This window comes from Hypanus sabinus, chromosome 3 (genome assembly GCF_030144855.1).
Source record: "Hypanus sabinus isolate sHypSab1 chromosome 3, sHypSab1.hap1, whole genome shotgun sequence".
Classification (NCBI taxonomy): Eukaryota; Metazoa; Chordata; class Chondrichthyes; order Myliobatiformes; family Dasyatidae; genus Hypanus; species Hypanus sabinus.
In genome coordinates this window covers 82,911,210-82,936,790 of record NC_082708.1, presented here as the reverse complement: position 1 = coordinate 82,936,790, position 25,581 = coordinate 82,911,210, and the positions used below count along the sequence as shown (strand labels likewise).

The 25,581-nt window shown below is 43.6% G+C and overlaps 1 protein-coding gene across 1 annotated transcript in view; it reads left to right on the top strand.

The window, feature by feature from the left end:
• Positions 1-25,581, top strand: part of sugt1 (SGT1 homolog, MIS12 kinetochore complex assembly cochaperone) — a 167,814-nt gene that overhangs the window by 34,153 nt on the left and 108,080 nt on the right. The window contains exon 8 of the mRNA XM_059964741.1: positions 18,280-18,314. Coding sequence (XP_059820724.1) covers positions 18,280-18,314 — 35 coding nt within the window. The remainder of the gene's footprint in view (positions 1-18,279; positions 18,315-25,581) is intronic.

The following is a 25,581-nucleotide window of genomic DNA, read 5'->3' as shown; positions in this document are numbered from 1 at the left end:
GGTTTATTAAAGTCGTGTTGGACCACAATAATGAAAGGCATGGTCCAGATTAAACTGGCTCCACTACTCTACCCTATCCACCAGAGCCCCACATGCTCACCACACAAAACTCCACAACCTGATCTCTCCCAACCCAACATACACATCCACTAGCCCTATCCTCAAACCTAACCCTAAAGTCTAGGGGGCACATATGCAAACTAATCGGAGGCACACCCCGATCCACGCTGGCAACACCCCCACAAACCTGCAGCCACTACACTACCCCATTTACTGGAGCCGTTTATACTCACTACGCAAAAATCCACAACCTGATCTTTCCCAACCCAACATGTACATAGTGAAGCATTGCTGCCGTTCATGACATTGGGTTTCTCTTTGTAGGAAGTAATGTCCTACAAGCCCTGCCAGAGTGGACAAGCATCTGATGTCACCTCCAACCTTGCTGGAAATTGTTTTCTTTGCTCTGGAAATAACCCTACACAGGTCACACCTGGTTGTCTTGTACAGACCTGGGTAGCCAGACTTGAATGCCACAGATCTAGCCCTCAGCGGATGACAAACCTCCTAGTTTATCTACAGTTTTTGGTTTGGAAATGTACAGCAAGTTTTCATAGTCACACACTCATCCACACAGGTTTTAATGAAGTTGGTAACATCTACGGCATACTCCTCTGGATTTGAAGATGAATCCTGTTTTTATTGTTCAGATGATCGATGGCCACTTGAAGAGACGTTGAGGTTGTGTCTACCATAGACCTATTTTGGCAATAGGCAAATTGCAGTGGGTCCTTGCTGAGGCAGGAATTCATTCTGGCAGTGACCAACCTCTCAAAACATTTCATCACTGTAAATGTGAGTGCTTCTGGACAGTAGTCACTGATTCAAAGCAGTCCTGTTAAGTGCTCCTGTGCATCCCTTGTCCATACCTTGTTGGTGCTGCAGTATTCACTTTGCCTATACACAGAGAGTAGTAAAGCTAGGTGATCAGATTTTCCAAAGTTTAAATGTGGAATAGCACGGTAAGCACAGTGGTGTAACACTGGTTCAATGTGTTTCCTCTGGTAATATAAGTGATTTGTTGATAATTATTTGGTGACGTTTTTAAGCTGGCCTGTTTAAAATCCTCCAAAATAATGGGGAAGAATATGCTGTTTCATGCTTGTTGATCACATTGTTCACATCATCTAGAGCCTATTTGGCACTGCTGCCAAAATGATTGCTGAAATCTCCCGCAGTAGGTAAAATGAATGACACTTCATTGCGAGGTATTCCAGGTCTGATGAGCAATATTGGGATGTCACTGACTCATCAGTACACCACGGGGAGTTGATCAGGAGGCATAGTCTTCCAATTCTGCTTTTGAGAGGTATGACAGTGTGTAGTGATCCCATCAATTTGAATCACTGCATCCGGTACAGGAGGGATTAACCAGGGTTCTGTGAAATAAAGGACGCAAGTGGTCCTTATGTTCCCCTGATGCAGCACCCTAGCTGTGAGATGATCAGTTTTATTTAGCAGACTCTGTACGTTAGCCAGCAAGATAGTTGATACTGGGAGTTGAAAATCTTGTTTTTTTAAAAATGCACTAGTTAACCCCAAGTGACTGTCTTGTTTCCACCGAGATCTCCTTGTGAGGATAGTACAGCCGCAATCAGCATTATTTCTATTGGCTTTAAGCATTGATAGACTTGAACAGCCTTACTGGAGCCGGAGGAAGTGGGTGAGGTACTAAATGAGTACTTGGTGAAGGACCTGGAGGATAGTGAGATCAAGGAGGGTTATGCTGATATTCTAAGGAATGTTGAAATCTACAAAGTGGTGGTATTAGGGTTCTTAAAATGCATTAGGTGGATAAGTTGTGGGAGGCCGATGGGAACTATCCCAGATTATTGAAAGGCAGGAGAAGAGATTGCTGAGACTTTGACAAATATTTTTGTATCCTCTAGCCACAGGTGAGTTCCCAGAGAAAAGTAAAATAGTGTTTTACCACAATAAGAAGGGCTTTAAAGACAAAACAGGAAATTACAGGCTGATAAGTTTTGCATTAATGGTAGGGAAATTATTGGGGAAGAATCTGAGGGAAAAGATCCCCTCACATATTGAAAGGCATTCATACTAAAGGCACTTGGTATACCTTATAAACTTGATTGAGTTTTTTGAGGTGAAAGTGCTTGAAATTAGAGCAGTAAATGTATTTTAGTAAGGCTTTTGATGAGATAATAAGATTAAGGTTCATATTGTGGCGACCCACTTTCTGCGCAGGCGAACCGGCTCACAAGTAGCCAGCGCGCGGGGGGAGACTTTGGTAATGTACCTCTGATGCCATTTCCGCCTGGAGAGGGCGGGCGCTAGGGATTAAATGTCGGTGTCGCGAAGTTTGAATAAACTAGTCTCGAAACCACTTACTGACTGCGTGTCGTTATTTCAGCGCTGTGTGTAGCACATCGCTACATTGGTGACCCCGACAGTCCAAATGGGATTTGGACCAAAGATGACCGACTCTTCATCTGTTCACGCAGTTTCGCTAAAACTGCCAACTTTCTGGATGCTGCAACCGCGTGTGTGGTTTAGCCAAGCAGAAACCTAGTTCCAGATTCGGCAGATAACTTCTGATTCCACGTGTTACTATCATGTGGTGAGTGTCCTTGACCAGGAGACGGCCGCCCAGGTTGCGGATTTCATACAGTCACCTCCGGAAGAAGGCAAATACGAAACATTCAAAACGCTGCTCATTGGGATACCCGCCTGCTTCACCTGGATGGTTTGGGAGACAGACTGCCGTCAGCATTGATGAACGAGATGCTGGCCCTGGCTGACAGACACAAGTCCTGCCTCATGTTCGAGCAAGCGTTCCTAGAGCAACTGCCCGAGGACTTACATCTGCTGCTGGCTGATGCAGATTTCAGCGACCCCCAGAAGGTGGCGGCCTGGGCAGACGTGCTGTGGAAAGCCAAGAGGGAGAGCGTGGCGTCCATCAGTCAGATTACCCGGCCACGTGCCCAACAGCAGACCAGACCAGGCCCGGCAGGGGGGCGCACACAACACAGAGGCAGGAGTGAGGAGACCAGTGAACAGTGGTTCTACCACCAGTGGTGGGCCACAAAAGCCCGCCGTTGTCGCCCACTTTGCAAGGGCCAGGGCCAGCTGCTGCTAATGACTGTGGCGGCTGGCCACCAGGACAGCCTCTTGTACGTCTGGGACAAACAGTCAGGACGCTGCTTCTTGGTCGACACTGGAGCGGAGATCAGTGTCTTGCCCCCGACGGGGTACGACACCCGCAACAGGAAGCCAGGACCCACCCTGAGGGCTGCAAACGGCACCCGCACAGTGCAGCTGCAGTTCGGCACCAGCCGGTTCACGTGGGACTTCACACTGGCCGCGGTGGCCCAACCACTCCTGGGGGCAGACTTCTTGTGAGCTCACAGCCTGCTGGTCGACTTGCAAGGGAAAAGACTGGTACATGCAGAGACTTTCCAGACGTTCTCCCTGGGTGAAGCCAAGTTGCCGGCCCCACACCTGGACTCCCATCATGCTGTCGGACAACGAATTCACCAGAATCCTGGCAGACTTTCCATCGATTCTGGCACTGTAGTTCACGGCATCCGTGCCCAGACACAGGGTTCAGCACCACAACCCGACCAAGGGACCACCCCTCCATGCCTGCTCACAAAGGCTTCCCCAGGAAAAGCTCCGCCTGGCGAAGGAGGAGTTCAAGAGGATGGAGGAATTGGGGATCGTACCGAGGTCTGACAGCCCATGGGCCTCCCCCCTGCACATGGTGCCCAAAGCAGCTGGGAGTTAGACACCATCTATTTGTATGACATCCTTATAGCCAGCAGTAGTCGCCAGGAGCATCTGTCCCACCTCCGCCAGCTCTACTCCCGCCTGAGTGATTTCGGCCTCACAATCAACCCAGCCAAATGCCAGTTCAGTCTCGATACCATCGATTTCCTGGGCCACAGGATTACTAAAGACGGGGCAACACCACTGCCCGCCAAGGTAGACATGATCCGCCACTTTGCTCGGCCCAACACGGTCAAAGGCCTACAGGAGTTGGTATGGTGAACTTCTACCACCGTTTCCTCCCCTCAGCAGCCCATATGCGCCCTTTGTACACTTTGTTGTCGGGTAAAAGCAAGGACATTACTTGGGATGAGGAGGCCGCGGCCGCTTTCTTTGCAGCCAAGGAAGCCTTGGCAGATGCCGTGATGCTGGTGCACCCCAGAACGGACATTCCGACTGCCCTCACGGTGGACACATCCGACACAGCAGTCGGTGGGGTGCTGTAGCAGCTCATCGAGGGGCGCTGGCAACCCTTGGCATTCTTCAGCAAGCACCTACGGCCACACGAACTCAAGTACAGTGCTTTCGACTGGGAGCTGTTGGCACTGTATCTGGCAATCCGGCATTTCAGGTACTTCTTAGAAGGCAGGCCATTCACCGCGTTCACGGACCACAAACCGTTGACCTTCGCATTCACAAAGGTGTCCGATCCTTGGTCAGCTCGCCAGCAGTGACATCTGTCCTACATATATGAGTACACGACGGACATCAGCACGTCTCGGGAAAGGACAATGTCGTGGCGGACGCACTCTCCAGACCAGCAGTCCAGGCCCTGTCCCTGGGGGTGGACTATGCAGCACTGGCGGAGGCGCAGCAGTTAGACGACAAGATGCCCCGTTACAGGACTGCAGTCTCGGGTTTGCAGCTGCAGGACATTCTCGTAGGCCCAGGTGAGAGGACCCTCCTGTGCGACGTGGCTACCGGCCAACCTCAACCCATCGTCCCAGCAGACTGGAGGCGGCAAGTTTTCGACTCCATACACGGTTTGGTGCACCCATCTATCAGGACAACCATCCGGCTGGTCTCCAGCAAGTTCGCGTGGCACAGACTTTGCAAGCAGGTCAGTGAATGGGCCAGAACGTGCGCGCAGTGCCAAACAGCCAAGGTGCAGTGGCACATTAAAGCCCCGCCGCAGCAGTTTGAACCCACCCACCGGAGGTTCGGCCACATTCATGTGGATATCGTGGGGCCCCTACCAGTGTCCCAAGGAGCGTGGTACCTCCTAACTATTGTAGACCGGTTCACGAGGTGGCCAGAGGCGGTCCCGCTCACCGACACACCTGCCGATTCCTGAGCCCGAGCACTGATTGCAACCTGGGTAGCAAGCTTCGGGGTACCGGCCCACATTACCTCCGACAGAGGCGCCCGGTTCACCTCCAGCCTTTGGTTGGCTGTGGCCAGCCTGTTGGGAATGCAGCTACACCACACTACTGCCTACCACCTGCAGTTGAACGGACTAGTGGAACGCTTCCACCGTCACTTGATGTTGGCTCTCATGGCCCGCCTGAGAGGACCTAACTGAGTGGACGAGCTTCCCTGGGTCCTGCCGAGTTGGTGTACGGCGCACCCCTGGCCGTCCCAGGAGAGCTCATACCAGCCCCAAGGGGTCAAGAGGAAGAACCCGCAGCTGTCCTGGACAGACTACGTAAAAGGCTCGGAAACCTGGCCCCCATACCTGCTTCACAGCATGGACAGACCCCGACCCATGTCCTCAACGACCTGCAGAACTGTAAGTTTGTGTTTGTATGAAGTGGTGGACACCGGGCACCGCTACAGCGGCCATACGAGGGGCCATTCAAGGTGATCAACAACAACGGGTCCACATACGTTCTGGACTTTGGGGGGAGAGAGGAGGTTTTCACGGTGGACCAACTCAAAGCAGCCCATGTGGACTTGGCACAGCCAGTCGAGGTTCAGGCACTGTGGTGCAGAGGCAGACCTCCCAAACAGAGGCTGATCCAGACTGTGGACATTGGGGGGTGTATCACTGGTTCTGGGGGTGGGGTGGGGTTATGTGGCGACCCACTTGCTGCGCAGGCGAACTGGCTCACAGATAGCCAGCGCGCGGGGGGAGACTTTGGTAATGCACCTCTGATGTAATTTCTGCCTGGAGAGGGCGGCCGCTAGGGATTAAATGCCAGCACCACAAAGTTTGAATAAACTAGTCTCGAAACGACTTACTGACTGCGTGTTGTTGTTTCTGCGCTGTGTTTAGCACACAATATGTCCAGTAGTTTGATAGATTGGGTTCAAATTTGGCTTGGCCATGATGACAGAGGGAATTGGAAAAGGAGTGTTTTACAGTACTCCTTTATAAATAAACAGGGACTTGAGAAATATCAACCACAGACATTGGCCAAAAGGCCTGTTCGAGTGCTGTAGTTTACATTCTGTGTAAATGGACCTGCTGTATTTAAAGTTTTCCATTTTGTTACGTACCCCGTAACTGGGTCACTTACCAGCAAAGATAGAGAGGTCGGTTGAAGTCTGATGGTACTATTTTAACAGTATTGATAAAAATACACAAAATAATATCAATGAAAAACTACAGATAATATACGCCATCAATACTAAATCTAAACGCGCGGGTATAATAACAATAAGAAATAGCTCTATCGTTGTCTAGGGGATAATGTATTGTCTGATGGAAATATAAAAGTCACTGTTAGTTCGTTCAAGCTGCAGCGTTTTGGTTTGAGAGAAAGACGGGTTTAAAACTTGCCCAGGCCCTTTATGATGTCAATCCTTTGAGTCGTTGGGAGTTGGTTTCCCCGTTGTTAGCTAAAAGCCAGTCTCCCATGGTAAAAGCCACCGGTTCCGGGGCAAATGGAACCGAACACACGTGGCCTCCTCCCACTGGCTTCCGCTATTATGGGATCGCTAGCGTTTCTTCTGGTGCGTCTGAGGGGCTGTTCCCACAGACCCTCTTTTATCCTGACTCATGGGGTCTCAGATGTCAATCAGGTTGGGGATGATGTAATCCCTCCCTCAACCAGCCCTCTTTGCTTGAGGGCTTCCACGTAGCACAGTATTGTAATACACAAGTTTGTCTTCAAGAGACAATGTCTGTTTCCCGTAGCTTTATATCGCCGGGGGAACAAGACATTCCGCACGTCTCTCATTTTCTGGGTCTCTTGACCCAAATTAATAGTGATCTTGCGATTCTCACAAAGGAGGGGGCTACCCCGCACCCTTCGGCCCCTCAGAGCTGTGGTACATTCATAACAATATATTTTTGCTACATTAAAGGATCATTATATACACAAATAATTTTGCTACTCTTCCTGGTAACTTCGTTAGTAGTTATTATTTATTCACAGTGTGAAATTGATATTCAGGTACTTTGTCATAACCTTGATAAGTTCATCTTGAGATTTTCCAGGAATAGGCTTAAGTGTTTTACTTGAGTTTTGGCCTTCTTGGTTTTACCAGATGTTTTACCTTTGCCAGCATCATTTGTGCAGTTGCACTGGAATGTGAGCTTACCCTTTATGGTAATGCACAGACAGGGAAGTATTTGTTTTCTTCAGTCCAGTGCTGGACTGCGGAAGCTGTTGTATTGCTTCTGCTTATTATCAGGTCCACTGATGTCAGGCACCCACTTGCCCTCTCAAATTGCAGCAAGGAATTTTTTTTTACCTCTGCATACTGTCTGTTCATCATTGATTGGTCAGCTATTATGAAACACAGAACGGTATCAGCACAGTACAGGCCCTTTGAACCACAATGTCGTGCTGACTTTTTAATTTACTCCAAGACCAGTCCAATGCATCCCTCCATCCATTTGCCAACATATCCATCTGCAACACTATCTCGCAGCTCTTGAATTTCATCCTCCAACCAGTGAAGGTCAACACACCATTTGCTGCCTTAACCACCCTATAACTTGCGTGGCAACTTTGAGGGATCTATGGACATGGACTCCAAGATCCCTCTTTTTCTCCATACTAAGAATCCTGCCATTAACCCTGTATTCTTCTTTCAATTTTGACCTTTCAGAGTAATTACACTTTTCTGGATTGAACTCCATCTGCCACTTGGGGCGCCATGGTGGCGCGGACTCCATGGTGGTGTAGTCGTTAATGCAATGCTATTACAGCTCGAGGCGTCAAGAGATTGGAGTTCAATTCCGGCATTCTCTAAGAAAGTTTGTACATTCTTCCTGTGTGCGCATGGCTTTTCTCCAGGTGCTCCGGTTTCTTCCCATAGTCCAAAGACTTACTGGTTAGTTGGTTAATTAGTGATTGTAAGTTGCCCTGTGATTAGCCTTGGGTTAAATAGGTGAGTTGCTGGGCTCATCGGACTGGATAGGCCTTTTCTGCACTTTATAAATAGAATTTTTTTTTTCAATTCTCTGCTTAGTTCTGCATTTTATCAGTATCCCATTATAACTGATGGCAACATTCTACACTGCACACCACCACCAACCTTTGTTTCATCTGCTAACTTACTAACCTATCCTACCAGTTCCTCATCTCAGTTGTTAAAGAGCAGGGATCTCAGAACAGATCCTTGCAGAACACTACTGGTCACTGACCTCCAGGCCGATTACTCTCCACCAACTACTACCCTTTTCCTTCTTGTGGGCAAGCCAATTCAGAATCTACACAGCCAAATTTCCTAGATCTTATAGTTTTGCAGTTAGTTCACTTGTTTCCTACATTAATGCTAATACAACTACTTCATTGGCTGTAAAGTGTTTTGAGCAATTGTGAAAGTCAAATTAATTGCAACTGCTTTTTTCTTGCAAGCTGACTGCTAACATTCTGTAAAATATTGCCTGGACCTCAAACATTTAGTTACCATGTGCCATTCTGCTATGGTTATACCCCAGGCTCTAGTAGAAATTTGGATACTTTTTCACTTGTGAGTTATGCATACACTGTCGCAAGGAGTTTCTGAACCTTTTGCAGTTACCTGTTTTTCTGCATTAATTACTCAAAATGTGGTCTGATCTTCAACTAAATCACAATAAAAGACGAACACAATCTGCCTAAACATAACACACAAACAGTTGTACTTTTCATGTCTTTATTGAACACATTGTTTAATCATTCACAGTCCAGGCTGGAAAAAGTATGTGAACCCTTGTATTTTAATAATTGCTAGAATTCCTTTAGTGGAGCAGTAACCTTCACCAAACGTTTTCTTTAGCTGCTGATCAGACTTGCTCAATGGCTAGGAGGAATTTTAGAGCATTCCTCCATACAAAAATTTTAGTTCATCAATATTTCAGAGATACTTTGCATGATCTGCTCTCTTCAAGTCATGGCATAGCATCTCAATTGGGTTAAGGTCTGGACTCTGAATTTACCATTCCAAAACACGCACTTTCTTTTTAAACCATCTGTTGTTGATTTACTTGTGTGTTTTGGATTATTGTCTTGTTGCATCATCCAACTTCTATTAAGCTTCAGGCGATGGACTGCTATTGTGATGTTCTATAAAATGTCTTGATACAATTTTGAATTCATTGTTCCCTCAACAATTGTAAGCTGTCCAGGCCCTGAGGCAGCAAAGCAGCCCCAAAACATGATGCTGCTTCCACCAAGTTTCACTGTTGGTACAAGGTTTTTGTGTTGTTGCGCAATGCCTTTTTTCCTCCATACATAACGGTGCATTTCTGCCAAAAAGTTAAACTTTTGTCTCATTTGTCCACAGAACATTGTGCCAAAAGCATTGTGGACATCCAGGTGGTCTCTTGCAAACTTGAAACATGCAGCAATGTTTTTGTTTTGGAGAACTGTTGTGTCATTTCCTGAACACCATTCTTGTTCAATGTTTTTCATATAGTGGACACATGAACAGAGACTTTAACAAGTTCTAGCGATCTCTGCAGGTCTTTTGCTATTTCCCTTGGGTTCATTTTCACCTTCAGCATTGCACATTGTGCTCTTGGTGTGATCTTTTTTAGGAACCACATCCCTAGGGAGAGTAGCAACAGTTCTGAATTTCCTCCATTTGCAGACAGTTTCTCTTGCAATGGACTGATGAACACTCAGGTTTTTAGAAATGCTTTTGTAGTCTCTTCCAGCTTAATGTATCTCTACAATTATTGTAATGTCCTCACAAAGTTGTTTTGATTGAGGCATGGTGCACATAAACAAATCATTCTTGAGAAGAGCAGGCTCTGTCATTAACCTGATTTTGTTCTTTTTATATAGGGCTGGGTACCTCTAGAACTCACACCTCCTATTTCATCTCATTGATGAACCAACTGACTCCAAAGAGCTTTTGTAGTAGGCATAACCCCAGAGGTTCACATACCTTTTTCAGCCTGGACTCTGATTGTTTAAATTGTGTACTCAGTATTGAAGAGAAGTACAATTGTTTGTGTGTTAGTAGATTTGTCAGATTGTTTGTCTGTTATTGTGATTTGGATGAAGATCACATCACATTTTACGTAAAATTAATGCAGAAAACTTGCCAAGGGTCCACAAATGTTTTCTTGCAACTATAGACTGTACATAAAGTGACGCTAGGTGCTGTTGTGTTTGTGGTGGTTGGAGGAGGGATGTTCGTGTTGACTAATGGGCGGAGGTGTTGATCAGTCTGATGACCTTGGAAGTAACTGTCTGGTGGATTCTATAGAGCCTCTTCCCTGATGGGAGTGGGACAAACAGTCCTGAAGCAGGGTGGGTAGGATCATTAATGTTATTACTGGCCCTTTTTTTTGGAACCTATATGTGTGTCTTTGTCGGTAGGTTGCTGCTGGTGATGTCTTGCACGTGCTATTGATGTAGATGAGTAGATGCAACCCCACCCACCCTTCTGAAATCAGTAATTAACTCTTTTGTTGACATTGAGGGGAAAGATTGTTGTCATGGCAACTACTTCCTTCCTGTACTCCAGTTCATCATTATTTAAGATGCGGCCCATTAGGGTGGTATCAGCTGCATACTTGTAAAAGGAGTTTAAATAGGAGCCAGTGCAGAGTACCCCTATGGCCATCCCTCTCTCACTTTGCATACTGTCAGTGTGGATGACTAAACAGAATAAAGTCAGTGTTTGGGTCTCTGGCACTGAGTCTGACTCTGTGACTCAGAAGCACAGCGGAAAGAAAAGGCGCGCTGTGGTGATTATGGGATTCATTAGATAGGGGAACGGGCGAGAACGAGATTCCCAGATAGTATGTTGCTTCCCGGGTACCAGGCTCTGGGATATCTTGAATCGAGTCCTCAGCATTCTTAAGTGGGAGTGTGAACAGTCAGAACTCGTGGTCCGTGTAGATACCAATGATATAGGCAGGACAAGTGATGATGTTCTGCAAAGGGAGTTGGGTGCTAAGTTAAAGATCTCCAGTGTTGTGAGCACAGAATTGCTACTGTGCCATATGCAATTGAGGCTAGAACTAGGAAGATTATACAGTTTAATATGTGGCTAAGGAGTTGGTGTAGGAGGGGATGGCGTAAGATTTTTGGATAATTGATCTCTCTAGCAAGGAAGGTGGGACCTGTACAGAAGGGACAGTTTGCACCTGAACTGGAGAAGAACTATTATCTTAGTAGGAATGTTTATTCATGCTGCATGGTAAGGTTTAAACTAGAATTGCAGATGGTTGGGAATCAGAGTGCCAGAACAGTTAGTGGAGAGGTTGTGGAGGCAGATGTTGTTAAGACATCAAACAAAGTTAGGAATCAAAAAGTTGAGCATGGTGTGACAAAATCAAAAACTGTGTATACAGGACTCTAGGTGTTGGATATGAATGCACGCTGTATATTGAAGAAGTTAGATGAACTTGTAGCACAGTTGCATATTAGCATGCATGATGTTGCAGACTCCACTGAATCATGGCTAAAAGATTATAGCTGGGTGCTTAATGTCCAAGGATAAACATTGTATCAAAAGGATAAGCAATAAGCAGGAAGGCAGAGGGTAAAATATGAAACCAAATCATTAGAAAGAGGTGACATGGGGTCGCAAGGTGTTGAATCATTGTGAATTGAACTAAGGAACTGCATGGGTTAAAAGGCAGAGATGGGAGTTTTACTGACCCCCCAAACAGTAGTAAGGATGTGGCCTAAATTACAATGGGGTATGCCAAAAGGGTCATGGGGGACTTCAATATGCAGGTAAATTAGGAAAATCAAATTGGTGGTGGAATACAGGAGGGGGGGATTTCTAAAGTGCCTACAAGATAGCTTTTTAGAGCAGCTCATGGTTGAGCCCAGTAGAGGATCAGCTATTCTGGATTGGGCATTATGCAGTGAACCAGAATTGATTAGAGAACTTAATGTAAAAGAAGAAGAAATTTCTTTAGTCAGAGTGCGGAATCTGTGGAATGGAGGTCAAGTCTTTATGTATATTTAAGGCAGAGGTTGATAGATTCTTGATTGGTCAGGGCATGAAGGAATACGAGGAGAACGCAGGAGGAAAATGGATCAGCCATGATGAAATGGCGGAGCAGACGCAATCGATCAAATGGCCTAATCCGTATGGAGTTCGAGCAGAATCTAGCCACCCAGTTAAGACTATAAGGGCCTGAGGATGCACCAGTATTTACAGTAATTGTGGCTGAGGTGTTGCTGTCTATCCTTGCTGATTAGACTATGGAAACCTACAGCACAGACCCTTCGGCCCACAATGTTGTGCTGACCATGTAACCTACTCTAGAAACTGCCTAGAATTGCCCTACCCCACAGCCCTCTATTTTTCTAAGCTCCACCTGAGCCTCTTAATAGACCCTGTTGTATCCGCCTCCACCACCTTCGCCAGCAGTGCATTCCACACACCTACTGCTCTGTGTGAAAAAGTTACCCCTGATGTCCCTGCTGTTCCAAGCACCTTAAAACTATGTCCCCTCTTGTTAGCCATTTCAGCCCTTGGAAAAAGCCTCTAACTATCCATGCAATCAGTGCCTCTGACCATCTTGTACATCTCTATCAGGTCACCTCTCATCCTTCGTCGCTCCAAGGAGAAAAGGCTGAGTTCACTCAACTTATTCTTATAAGACACACTCTCCAATCCAGACACCATCCTTGTAAATCTCCTCTGCCCTTTTTCTGTAGTATCCACATCCTCCTTGTAGTGAGGTGACCAGAACAGGACACAGTACTCCAAGTGGGGTCTGACCAGGTTCTTACGAAGCTGTAACATTACCTCACAGCTCTGCAGTTCACAATACTGCAATACTCACAATACTGCAGTTGAAGAATGGCAACACACCACACACCTTAACAACACTGTCAACCTGCTCAGCAATTTTGAATGTCCTTTGGGCATGGACCCCAAGATCTCTCTGATTCTGCCTCCTTACTTTCTGATTGAGCCTTGCATGAGAACCTTATCAAATGCCTTACTGAAATCCATATACTCTATATCTACAATTCTGCCTTCATCAGTGTGTTTTGTTGCATCTTCAAATAATTCAGTAGGGCTTGTAAGACCTGACTTGCCCTTGACAAAGCCATGCTGACTATCCGTAATCAGATTGTGTCACTCCAAATACTAATACATCCGGCCTCTCAGGATCTTTTCCAACAACTTGCCCACCACTGAAGTAAGACTCACTGGTCAATAATATTTTGGGTTATCTACTCCCTTTCTTGAACAAGAGAACAACATTTGCAGCCCTCCAATCCTCCTTTACTTCTCCCGCCTCTATTGATGACACAGAGATCATCGCCAGAGGCTCAGCAATCTCCTCCCTGACTTCCCACAGTAGCCTGGGGTATTTCTCATCTGATCCCAGCGTCTTATCTAAGTTAATGCTTTTGAAAAGCTCCAGCACATCCTCTTAATGTCTGTATGCTCAAGCGTTTCAGTCTGCTGTAAATCATCCCTACAATTGCCAAGGTCCTTTTCCCTGGTGAATGCTGAAGCAAAGTATTCATTAAGTACCTCCGCTGCCTCCTCTGACTCCATGCATATTTTTCCGCTATAGCACCTGATTGGTCCTATTCTCACACAGCTCATCCTTTTGCTGTTCACATACTTGTAGACTGCCTTGGGGTTTTCTTTAATCCTGCTCGCCAAGGCCTTCTCATAGCTTTTTCTAGCTCTCCTAATTTCATTCTTCAGCTCCTTCCTGGCAAACTTGTAATTTTCTAGAACACTATCAGAATGTAGTTTCTTTAACTTTTTGGAAGTGCTTTTTTTTAAACTAGATTTTCCACATCCTTTAATCACCATGGTTCTTTTACCCTACCATCCTTTCCCTGCATCAATGGAACATATCTGTGCAGAACACCATGCAAATGTTCCCTGAACAATTGCTACATTCCTGCTGTGCTTTACTCTGAGAACATCTGCTCCCAATTTATGTTCCCAAATTCCTGCCTAATAGCATCATATTTTCCCCCTATCCCAATTAAATGTTTTCCTGAATTGTTAGCTCTTATCCATCTCCAGCACAATGGTAAAGGAGATTGTAATCCCTCCAAAAGATCTGATACCTGATAAGGTTCATTTCCCATTGCTAGATCAAATAGAGCCTCTCCTTCAGTTGGCTTACAGACATTGTGTCAGGAAATTTCTGGAACACACCTAACTCCCCCCTATCTAAACTCCTTTCTCTAAGGACATGCCAGTCAATATTAGGAAAGTTAAAACTACCCATCACAACAACTACTATTGCATCGTTCCAGCATCCGCCTCTCTATCTGCCCTTCGATGTCCCTGTTACTATAGGGGAGGGTCTATAACAATCACCCAGTGAAGTTATTGTCCCTGTCTTGTTTCTGACTTCAACCCACACTGCCTCAGTAGATAAGCCCTCCATGACTTCCTTTTCTGCAGCTGTGACACTATCCCTGATTAGCAATACTATGCCCACACCTCTTTTGCCTCCCTGCCTGTCATTTTTGAAACTTCTAAAGCCTGCACACTCCTGCCCCGAGACATCCAAGTCACAGCATCATAGTTCCATGTACTCATCCATGTTGTAGGTTCGTCTGCCTTGTTAATGATACTCCTTGCATTATAACCATATAACAATTACAGCATGGAAGCAGGCCATCTCGATTCTTCTAGTCCGTGCCGAACGCTTACGCTCACCTAGTTCCACTGACTCGCACTCAGCCCATAACCCTCCATTCCTTTCCTGTCCATATACCTATCCAAGTTTACTTGAAATGACAATACCGAACCTGCCTCTACCACTTCTACTGGAAGCTCATTCCACACAGCTACCACTCTCTGAGTAAAGAAATTCCCCCTCATATTACCCTTAAACTTTTGTCCTCTAAGTCTCAACTCATGTCCTCTTGTTTGAATCTCCCCTATACTCAATGGAAAAAGCCTATCCACGTCAACTCTACCCCCCTCAACCTTCTACGCTCCAAAGAATAAAGACCTAACTTGTTCAATCTTTCCCTGTAACTTAGGTGCTGAAACCCAGGTAACATTCTAGTAAATCTTCTCTGTACCCTTTCTATTTTGTTGATATCTTTCCTATAATTCGGTGACCAGAACTGTGCACAATACTCCAAATTCAGCCTTACCAATGCCTTGTACAATTTTAACATTCCATCCCAGCTTCTATGCTCATTTGTGCTGCTTCATGCTGAGCTCGTCAATCTTATGAATTTTACCTCTAATTTCCACCCTGCTCTTAAATTTACTTAGTCCATTTCTGACATTTCCTTCCCCTTTCTCACTCTCTCTCTCTCTCTCTCTCTCTCCCCCCTCCCCCCTCCTCCCCCCTCCCTCCCCCCTCCCCCCTCCCTCTCCCCCCTCCCTCTCCCCCTCTCCCCCTCCCCCCTCTCCCCCTCTCCCCCTCTCCCCCTCCCCCCTCCCCCCTCTCCCCCTCTCTGTCTCCCTCTCTCCCTCTCTCTTTCCCCCCCCCCCCATTTCTGGAGACAAACTGTCAACTGACATCTTTTCTAAACCTACTGATTCCCACACATCTCAACTATACCACTTCCCACCCTATCTCCTGTAAAAATGCTATTTTTCTTTTCTCAGTTTCTTTGCCTCCGCCGCATCTGTTCCCAGTACATGGCTTCACGTTCCAAGACATGAGAAATGTCCTCCTTTAAAGGGTGGGATTTCCTTCCCTCCATTATTGATGCTGCCCTGATCTGCATCTCCTCCATTCCCCATATATCAATGCTTACCTTATCTTCCCTTCACCTCACATGATAGTTCTTCTTGTCCTACCTACCATCCCATCAGCCACTTCAACACATTATCCTTCACAACTTATCCCATCTTCCCATCTCCAAAGTGATCCTAGCACTAAACCAATAAACACATCTTCTTCTCTCTCTCTCCCCCCCCACCTGCCATGCAATTTACTTAACCATTTGTCCTTCCCCACTAATCTCCCAACTGGCACTAATTCTTGTAAATGGTCTAAGGGCTACACCTCCTTTCTCATCTCCATTCAGGGTCCCAAACAGTTCTTCAGGGCGAGGCAGTGCTTCATCTGCGAATCTGCTGGGGTCATCTATTGTGTCCGGCACTTCAGATGTGAACTCCTACATTGGTGAGACATGTCGTAAATTGGGGATTCTTTCATCGAGCACCTCTGCACCATCCGCCAGAAGGCTACTTCCTGGTGGCCAACATTTTAATTCCTATTCCCATTCCCGTTCCATGGCTTTTTCTTGTGCCAAGATGAGGCCACCCTCAGGGAGAAGGAGCAACATCTTATATTACGTCTGGCTATATTCCAGCCAGATGGCATAAATATTGACTCTTGATAAACAAATTTCACCCCCACCCCCCACCATTCCCCCACTCTGACCTTTTACTACTTCTCACCTGCCTATCACTTCTCCCTGGATCCCTTCCTCTGTGCCTTTCTCCTGTGGCTCACTCTTCTCTCCTATCAGATTCCTTCCTCTCCAGCCCTTGACCTTTCCCACTCACTTGGCTCCAGATAGCCTCTTTCTACCCCCCCCCCCCACCTTTTATATTCTAGCGTCTTCCCCTTCCTTCTCACTGCTGAAGAAAGGTCGAGGCCCAAAACATCGACTGTCTATTTCCATAGATGCTGCCGGACCTGCTGAATTGCTTTAGCATTTTGTGTGTTGGTTCCCTTCTATTCAAAAGTGCGCATAAAATGCATTTAGTTCATCGGGAAGGGATGTTCTGTTGGTGATGCTATTTTTGTAACAAGTTACAGCTTGTGAACCCTGCCACAGCTCTGAGGTTTAGTCTGGTATTTTCTCTTAGCACCTTAGAGATTCGGTACTCCAACCAGCTGCAGTGCAGCTCTGGTTTGAATTTTTCCATTTCCTGACAACTTACAGAATGCATTGTTTTCCAGATGCACTGAGTTAAACCAAGTGCAGAAGTCTGATGCTTCACTAAAAGATGCAGATTTAGTCTGGTGTTTATCACCTAAATCTACTGTAACCGAGGCTTTACATCAGATCTGGTAGAGTTTATCAGCATGTACAGAAAAATTTCCATAATTAGAACTTTGGCAATGCTGGATGATTTATTTAATATTTCTGTTAATGGTTTAACACACAGATATTGCACAGTATTATAACAAAGTTTCAATGAAATCAGAAGCTTTTATTTCTCATTTGAAGCTTTTGAATGCAGGTATCTGGGCCCTGTTGAGTTTTAGGGGAGTTCTGGGATTTCTGAAAAACTGGATTATGGATTATCAGAGTTTTACTGTAGCTTGACACTGTAGCTATAGCATATTAGCCCCAAATTTTCTAATGTCTTGAATTTTTCCAAGCAGTGTTACTGGTGGGGAGGATTACATACTTAAAGTAGTTTTCATCTCAGCCATTACTGTATTCTTCCTAATTTTTGTCTTTGTTGTAGAAGGTGAACAGGGTACTTGTAGTTATATCTCCCATCCAAGAGCTTTTGACAAGAATATCTTTAAAAATTCTTCCTGCTTGTAATGTATTTGCAAATCACTGGCAAACTACTTGCTGTAGGGGCTCTTGCAAAACAACTCACCAGAGGCTCAATCTGCTTGATTCAGCATGGTCCCCAGTTGATCATTACTCAAACAAATTAAGGAATGCCATTATCTTCCTTGTGCTTCCTTTTCATGTAATTGTAATTTGTGTTAGTGGCATCTGTACTGCTCTATAATTGAGATGATATTTAATTTTTATGTGCAATGCACTAGGTCAAAATTCCAAAGGGATTTTGCTGATGATGTCAAAATTTTGGTAATTTTGTAAGCACTATTTTGGTGCACAAGTAAGGTTTTCAAATTCAAATGGTAGGCATTTGAAATGGCCATTTCATTTCAGTTTAATTGCACTTCAATTAGTAGGATGCACAAATCTAAGTTTTTATATCCAAAATTAAACTTGCTGAACAATAACCATGAAAGCAATTTAGAATGCAAATAAGACACAAAATTTGAACTGTGAATATAATTAGTTTATCGTTAAATGTCAAAGACAGCAAATTTTGAACAGTAAAAGGTTCTTGCAAGTTATTTGTGTTACTTGATTGTATTTTGCTTTTTTTTCTGCTTCTGCAACACTTCTGATGGCCTTTGGAAAACAGACACTGAAGCAACAGACGGCAGCACGCAAAATAAAGTAAGTTACCAAGGGAATTTTTTCAGCAGTGTATGGTACTAAAACCATCATTTGAATGCATTAGGTTATGGCATTGATCATGATTCTTAAGTTATTAATTTCACTGAAACGTGCTTTAGTTTTCCAAACTCTTGGTTGAGTCTGCTTTTGGAAAAGTAGTCCTTTTTGTATAATTGTGAATTGGTAATTATGTTGTCACTAAATTTTTTGCTTCTTCACTGTTGTCTTATTTCCTGAAACTGCTGATTATCTTAGTGTTGTTCTCTTCCTTTATTTATCAGTTATACTTGTTTGTGGGACTGAACCATATAACTAACTGTTTTTAAGCAGTTTCTGTTAGTAGTGTATTCCTTTGTTATGTTACCAGCAAGTCACAAAACTATGTGAATGAGTGTTAAATTTTGCTGCATTTGCTGCCTTTTACCTGTTGATGGAGCTGTTTTTCTTTCTGTTTGCAAGGCGTTTTTGTTCATCTAACTGGTAGTATTTATGGAGGGAATTAGAAATGCAGGCACTATAATGGTGAAATGATTAGCTATATCACTTTATGAATGGGTTTAAGCAATAACCCTCCATTAATGGTGATGGTAGAATTTTATACATTGGAAGTCCAAGATAGAGTTAAAAGTTCAAAGTAAATTTATTGAGGTACGTATGTGTACAGCCCTGAGATTAACTTTCTTGTGGGCATACTTAATAAATCTTGTAACCATAATAGAATCAATGAAAGACTGCAACAATAGAGCAGACAAAAAAAACAATAAATAGGCAATAAATATTGAGAACATGAAATGAAGAGAGATTGACAGTGAGTCTATAGGTTGTTGGAACAGTTCAGTGATTCAGTGAGTGGAGTTATCCCCACTGGGTTCAAGAGCCTGATGGTTAAAGGGTAATGACTGTTCCTGAATCTAGTGGTGTGGATCCTAAGGCTCCTGTACCACCTTCCTGGTGGCAGCAGAGAGAATGGATAGGGAGATGAGATGGGGGAGGGTCCTTGATGATGGATGTTGCTTTCCTATAACAGTGTTGTGTGTGGATGTGCCCAATGGTGGGGAGGCCTTTACCGGTGATGAACTGGGCTGTATCCACTACTTTTTGTAGGATTTTCCATTCAAGGGCATTGATGTTTACATACCAACTGTGATGCAGCCCGTCAGTGTACTCTCCAACGCACATCTATAGAAGCTTGTCAAAGTTTTAGATATCATGCCAAATCTTTGGAAAGCTTTTAAGGAAATAAAGGTACTGCCGTGCTTTTTAATTGCACTTGTGTTGCTGAGCCCAGAATGGGTCCTCTGAGATTATAACATGGGAGAGGGGAGGAATCTCCTACCCTTTCTCCTAGAGTCCACTCTCTTCTATCAGATTTCTTCCTCTCCAGCTCTTTACCTTTCCAATGCATCTGGCTTCACCTATCACTTTCTAGTTATCCTCCTTCCCCTCTCCTCACATTTTTATTCTGGCATCTTCCCCTCCCCTTTTTGGACCTGAGGAAGGATCTCGGTCTGAAACGTCAATGGTTTATTTATTTCCAGAGATGCTGCAGAGTTCCTCCAGCATTTTGTGTGTTACTGGGGTATTTAATATTGCTGACCCTCTCCACCTCTGAACCTCCTATGAGGTTTGTCTTCTCTTCATCCTGTTTCTTCATCCTGAAGTCAGTCACCTCCTTTGTTTTGCTGACATTGAGTAAGATGTTGTTGTTGTGGCATCAGTCAGCAAAATTTTCAATGTCGCTCCTTTATACTGATTCATCACTACCTTTGATTCTGCCAATGAGAGTATAGTCCGCCCTCCTTCTCCGCAGGTTCCGCTTGCGTGGATTCAACCAACTGCGGATTGGGAAACCTGGAAGTTCTCTCTCCAGCACTCGTTTGAGCATGCACAGACTTTTCTTGTCATTATTCTCTAAACAATACAGTATAACTATTTACATAGCATTTATATTGTATTAGGTATTATTCATAATCTAGAGATGATTTAAAGTAGGCAGTCCCTGGGTTCTGAACGAATTCAGTTCCTGAGTCCGTCTTTAAGTCGGATTTGTACGTAAGTCCGAACAGGTACATCTGGTATTATTTAGCGTCAGTTAGTTAAACGTTTGTATTAGTATATAGTATATATTTTACCTTTCTATGCATATAAAACACTTAAGAAATGTATGTATTTCAGTAATGCGTTGCTTAGTAGTAATTGTAGCTTTCATCAGGGCAGGGCCTTTCACTTGCTCCATTATTTTCACTTTATCCTTTAAAATTGTTTCGATTGTTGACTGACAGTAGCCTAATGCTTTTCCAATGATGGATGGCGTTTCACCTCTTTCCAATCGCTTTATTATTTCCACTGTATTTTCAATCATGTTCGTTTTCCGTCAACGGAACAAAAACACTGCGGATTCAGCAGCAGCCGCAGACAGCGGGTCCTGAGCTCCCCCAGGTCCTAAAGTCCACACACATTGAGAAAAGTTTAAGTAAGGGTCTTGAGCATCCACATTTTTTGGTATTTGTATGGGGTCCTGGAACCAATCCCCCGCGGATAAGGATGGCCGACTGTAGTATGGTAGACATTGAGGCAGATTACAATGTATTTCTTTGACATCGGTATAGTTGAAGCCTCCTTAAAGCAAGTGGGTACCTCAGACTGCTACAGCAAGAGGTTAACTATCTCAGTGAACAGTCCAGCCAGTTAATCAGCGCAGGTCTCCAGTACTTGGCCTGGAACCCCATTTGGAACGTGCCCCCCCCCCCCCCCCCATGCTTTCACCCTCCTGAATAATGTTGAGGCTGAAATCACAAGATCATTGGGGGCTGTGTGTGTCTGTGATGGTTCCTTGATGTTTTGATGGTCAAAGTGAACACAGAAGGCATTGAGCTCATCTGGAAGTGAAGCTTTGTTGTTACCTATATTGCTTGATTTCACTTTGTAAGAGGCAATAGCATTCATTCCAAGTCCTGCCACAGCTGTCAAGCATCCATCATTGATTTAAGTTTAGTCTGGAATTGTCACTTTACCCGTGAGATGGTTTACCAGAGATTGTAGATGGACCTCTTGAAACTTTTTGATCGCCAGACTTGAATGCTTCTGATCTGACCCTCAGCAGATTGCACATCACATAATTCATCCTGGGCTTTTGGTTTGAGAAGACTCTGAATGATTTTGTGAGGACACGCTTATCCACGACTTTATAAAGTCCACAATAGCTGCATATAGAAAGGTTATTTCATATCGTGGGGAGTCTCGGACCGGAGGAAACAGCCTCAGAATAGATGTTCTTTAGAACAGAGTTGAAGGGAATTTCTTTAGCCAGAAAGTGTTGCATCTGTGGAATTCATTGCCACAGACAGTTGTGGAGACCAAGTCATTGGGTATATTTAAGGAAGAGGTTGATAGGTTATTGATAATTAAGTGCCTCAAAGGTTACGGGGAGAAGGTCGGAGAATGGGGTTGAAAGGGATAATAAATCAGCCTGATGTATTGGCAAAGTACACCTGATGGGCTGAGTGGCTTAATTCTGCTCCTGTGTCTTTATGGTCTTGCAGTTTGATATGGAAACCAATTAAATCAGAATCAGATTTATTATCACTGACTTGGGCTGTGGAATTTGTTGTGTGGCAGATCTTTCAAAAAAAAATTAATTATTGTTTTCCCATATTTTGAATGCAAATCCATAAATATGTTAAAAGATCACAGGAATTGCTGTAAGAATTAGTTTCAACAAAATAAATTTATTTATGTAGCAATCTGCCACATGTTATTTTGTGCTTAAAACAGATTTCATACAGGAAGTAGTGCTGCTATAGTGGATCTTTTTTCCTGATCTGTTCAACTTGCTGTTGAAAAAGGCAAACTGTTGTATTAATTTTATCATAGTAATTTTTAAGAAGAATTTTGGCCAATGTCAGTAGCTATCAATGACTTAATGGGGTTAGATTAATGTTGGGTTTTGTAATGGGATTTGTACTTTGGGATTCAGGATCCAAGGTTCATATAATTTTTTTGCTTTTCAGATCTGTTCAAGGTACTTTATCATTTTGCATCTTTATTTAACATAGCATTTCATTAAATAGAAATGATAAAATAAGATTGAAATAAAATAAGTTGAAAGAAACTTACTGATAGCTGTCTTTTAATTTAAAAGTAGCAAGAACGGTCATGATGGGCAATTTTAGGCACTGAATTTGAACCCCTTATAGCCTCAGTCTTTGAAAACATGAAAAGGAAAGCGGGCATGTAGCAGGAATCAGGAGTCAGGAACTGAAGTTGGGGTGGGGGGCAGTTGAGGGGTATAGTGCCTGGTGTGGTATCATAAATGAGAGTGGATACGGAAGGACTTGTAAAAGAAAAAAAACCGCAAGATGTGGATGACCTGGAACTGTTGAGTGTTTTTGATGTCAGGGTGGTTAGAATTTGGGGTTTGACAGGTTTGGTTGAGCAGCAGAGAGGAATTTACTGAAATTTATGGTTATTTATGGTTATCAAAGAAATCCAATAGTGTAACAGTAAAAGCAGAAGTTTAACAATTTAGTTGTAGGTAGGCTGAATGGACTCTTGATTTTTATCTAAGTGTTAAAGTCTTTAGGCTGAAAGACATAATACATCAGAGCAAATATTGGATAAAATAGGATGTAGAGGTTGCTTATTGCGTGGTGAAGACTGAATTGCTAGACAGGGCGGGAATTTAATGCAGCAAATACACAGTAAAGTTTAGTGCACTAGTAGTGGAAAACATTGCCATTTATCTAAAAGTTAAAGTTAGATAAGTTTGATAGTATGGAAACAGTTGTAGGCAAGTTGTCAAGTAACAATACAAGGGTGAAAATTGCTGCAGGTAACAAAAACTTTGACCAATGTCATGGAAGCAGGAAGGTGAGGGAAAGGAGGACTTAGAAGTTGGTCCTTACTGAACAGGGGATGATGGGAGTTTGGAGTGAAGTATGTATACCTCCACCAAGCTGGGAATGTAACCATACAATCTGGAAGTGGCAGACAGATAGGTGAGGACAAGGCCAAGTGGGCCTTGTAAAAGTATTCAGCCCCGAACCCTTCTTTCTCACACATGTATTAGAGCAGGGATTTTGATAATTTAACTGAGAATTGTTATTTGTGAAACACAATAGAGCACAAAAAAAAGGAAAAATTACAAAGCATGAGAAACCAAAAATACAAAAACTGAAATGTCAGCAGTTCAAAAGTATTAACACAAGGAAATCTACAGATGCTGGAAATTCAAACACGCATAAAATGCTGGTGGAACACAGCAGGCCAGACGAAGGGTCTCGGTCCAAAACGTTGACAGTGCTTCTCCTTATAGATGCTGCCTAGCCTGCTGTGTTCCATCAGCATTTTGTGTGTGTAGTTCAAAAGTGTTCATCCCTTTTTGCTCAGTACTTAGTTGAACCACCTCTTACAGCTATTGATCTTTTTGAGTGACTATATTAGCTTTGCGCAGTGTGATGGTATAAGATTTGCCCATTCATCCTTGCAAAATTGCTTAAGCTGTGCCAGGTCAGTTGGGGAGCAGCGGTGGACTGCAATCTTGAGGTTTTGCCTGGGATGTTGAATGGGTTAAGATCAGGTATCTGAGTGGGCCAGTCATGGACATCACTATTCATTTGAGGACAGTCTGTAGTTGCTCTGGCAATGTGCTAACCATTGTCCTGCTGAAAGATGAGATTTCTCCCCAGTTTAAGATTTCTGGCTGAGGCTTGCAGATTTTTATGCAGGATTTTTCTGTATTTTGTAGCATTCATCTTCTCATAATCCTAACCAGATTTCCAGTCCCTGCAGCTTCAGCATTCCCAAAATATGGTGCTACCTCCATCATACTTCATAGTAAGTATGGTATTAACTGGCTGTTGCTCAGTATGAGACTTGTGCCGCAGTACACTTTTTGGTGTTGAGGCCAAAAAGTTCCACTTTGGTCTCATCTGACCACAAGCCCTTCTGTCACAACTTCACAGAATCTTGTAAACGATGCTTTGCGTAGTTTTCTTGGGCAAGGATATGCTTTTTTTTAAAGCCAGGGCTTCATCCTTCCATATATATACCCAAAGCCTTAGAGATTGTTGAGCCATGAACTTCATTTGTTTGCCCACTTTTTCACGATGGACTGCACTGAGCTCTGAGGTATGTTCAGTCCCTTGAAATGGTGTTATACCTTTCTGCAGATTTGTGCTTCTCCGTTATCATTTCCCTAACTTGTCTTGAATGCTCGTATGTTTTTATTTTGGTGTGGGCTGCTGAAAATCTACCATAGTGTTGGACCTTACAGAGATAGGGGGTATTTATTCAGATGATCAGCATCAAGAAATTAAGTGAGTATTGCACCTGAGGAAAGTTAGCATAGGAGAAAAATACCTTTTCAGCCTTGCGGTTTTGGTTTTAACTTCTGGTAGATTGTTGGCAGCTTCTGGAATTTTTCTTTTGATTTGAAATGATGCACAATGTTTTGTAGATTCGCTTAAAAATCCTTCTTCAATATATTTTAAAATTAGAAAATGAGACTAAAATGTAAGTATAGTTGTGTGGACTGAATGCTTTTAAATGGTGTGTGTGTGTGTACGTATATATAAATAAAATGAAAAATAAATAATACATGTATGTCAGTGTATACAACCTTGTGATTCATTTTCTTAATATACTCTTTCCTAGATTTGATACAAGAATGATATTAGGGTAACTTGGCTGATTGCAAAACTGAAAAAAAATTGAAATGTAAATGCACTGTAGCAGAATGTAAGAATTGGGGTTATTTCTGTATTGCTGAAGGGAAAGCTGGTTACTGTTATTTAAGCAAGAGATTGAAATGCAGCATTTTATTTAATGAACTTTAGAAAAGAGATGAAATTGGCTTAGAGATTAGCTTGATAAACTATGAAATTTTTACATTTTCACGAGGTTGTGGAACTTTTAAAAAAGATCTAAGGAAATTATTAGTTCATATTTTTCAGCAACCAAAAACTAGGGGAAAGCATTAAGAAAAGGGAGAGGCAGTTCTTTTGCGATGAATTGGAAGTGAGAAATTGCTGAAAAGTTAGATTTTAGAACAAGATATGTTGTGGAAATGATAGACTAGAATTGAAGAAATTTAGTAAGTTGAATGATCGTGAAGGAATCTGAAACTATGATTTCTCTCTAAGATGTGCAGTACGTAGAATTGTCTAGTCTCCTGGAACCTGTTGTACTGTAAGCCAAGTAGATGTGACTCTTGGCCTGCTAGTATTTGTATGGTGAGGCACATATCAGAAAGAGTAACATTGAGTGT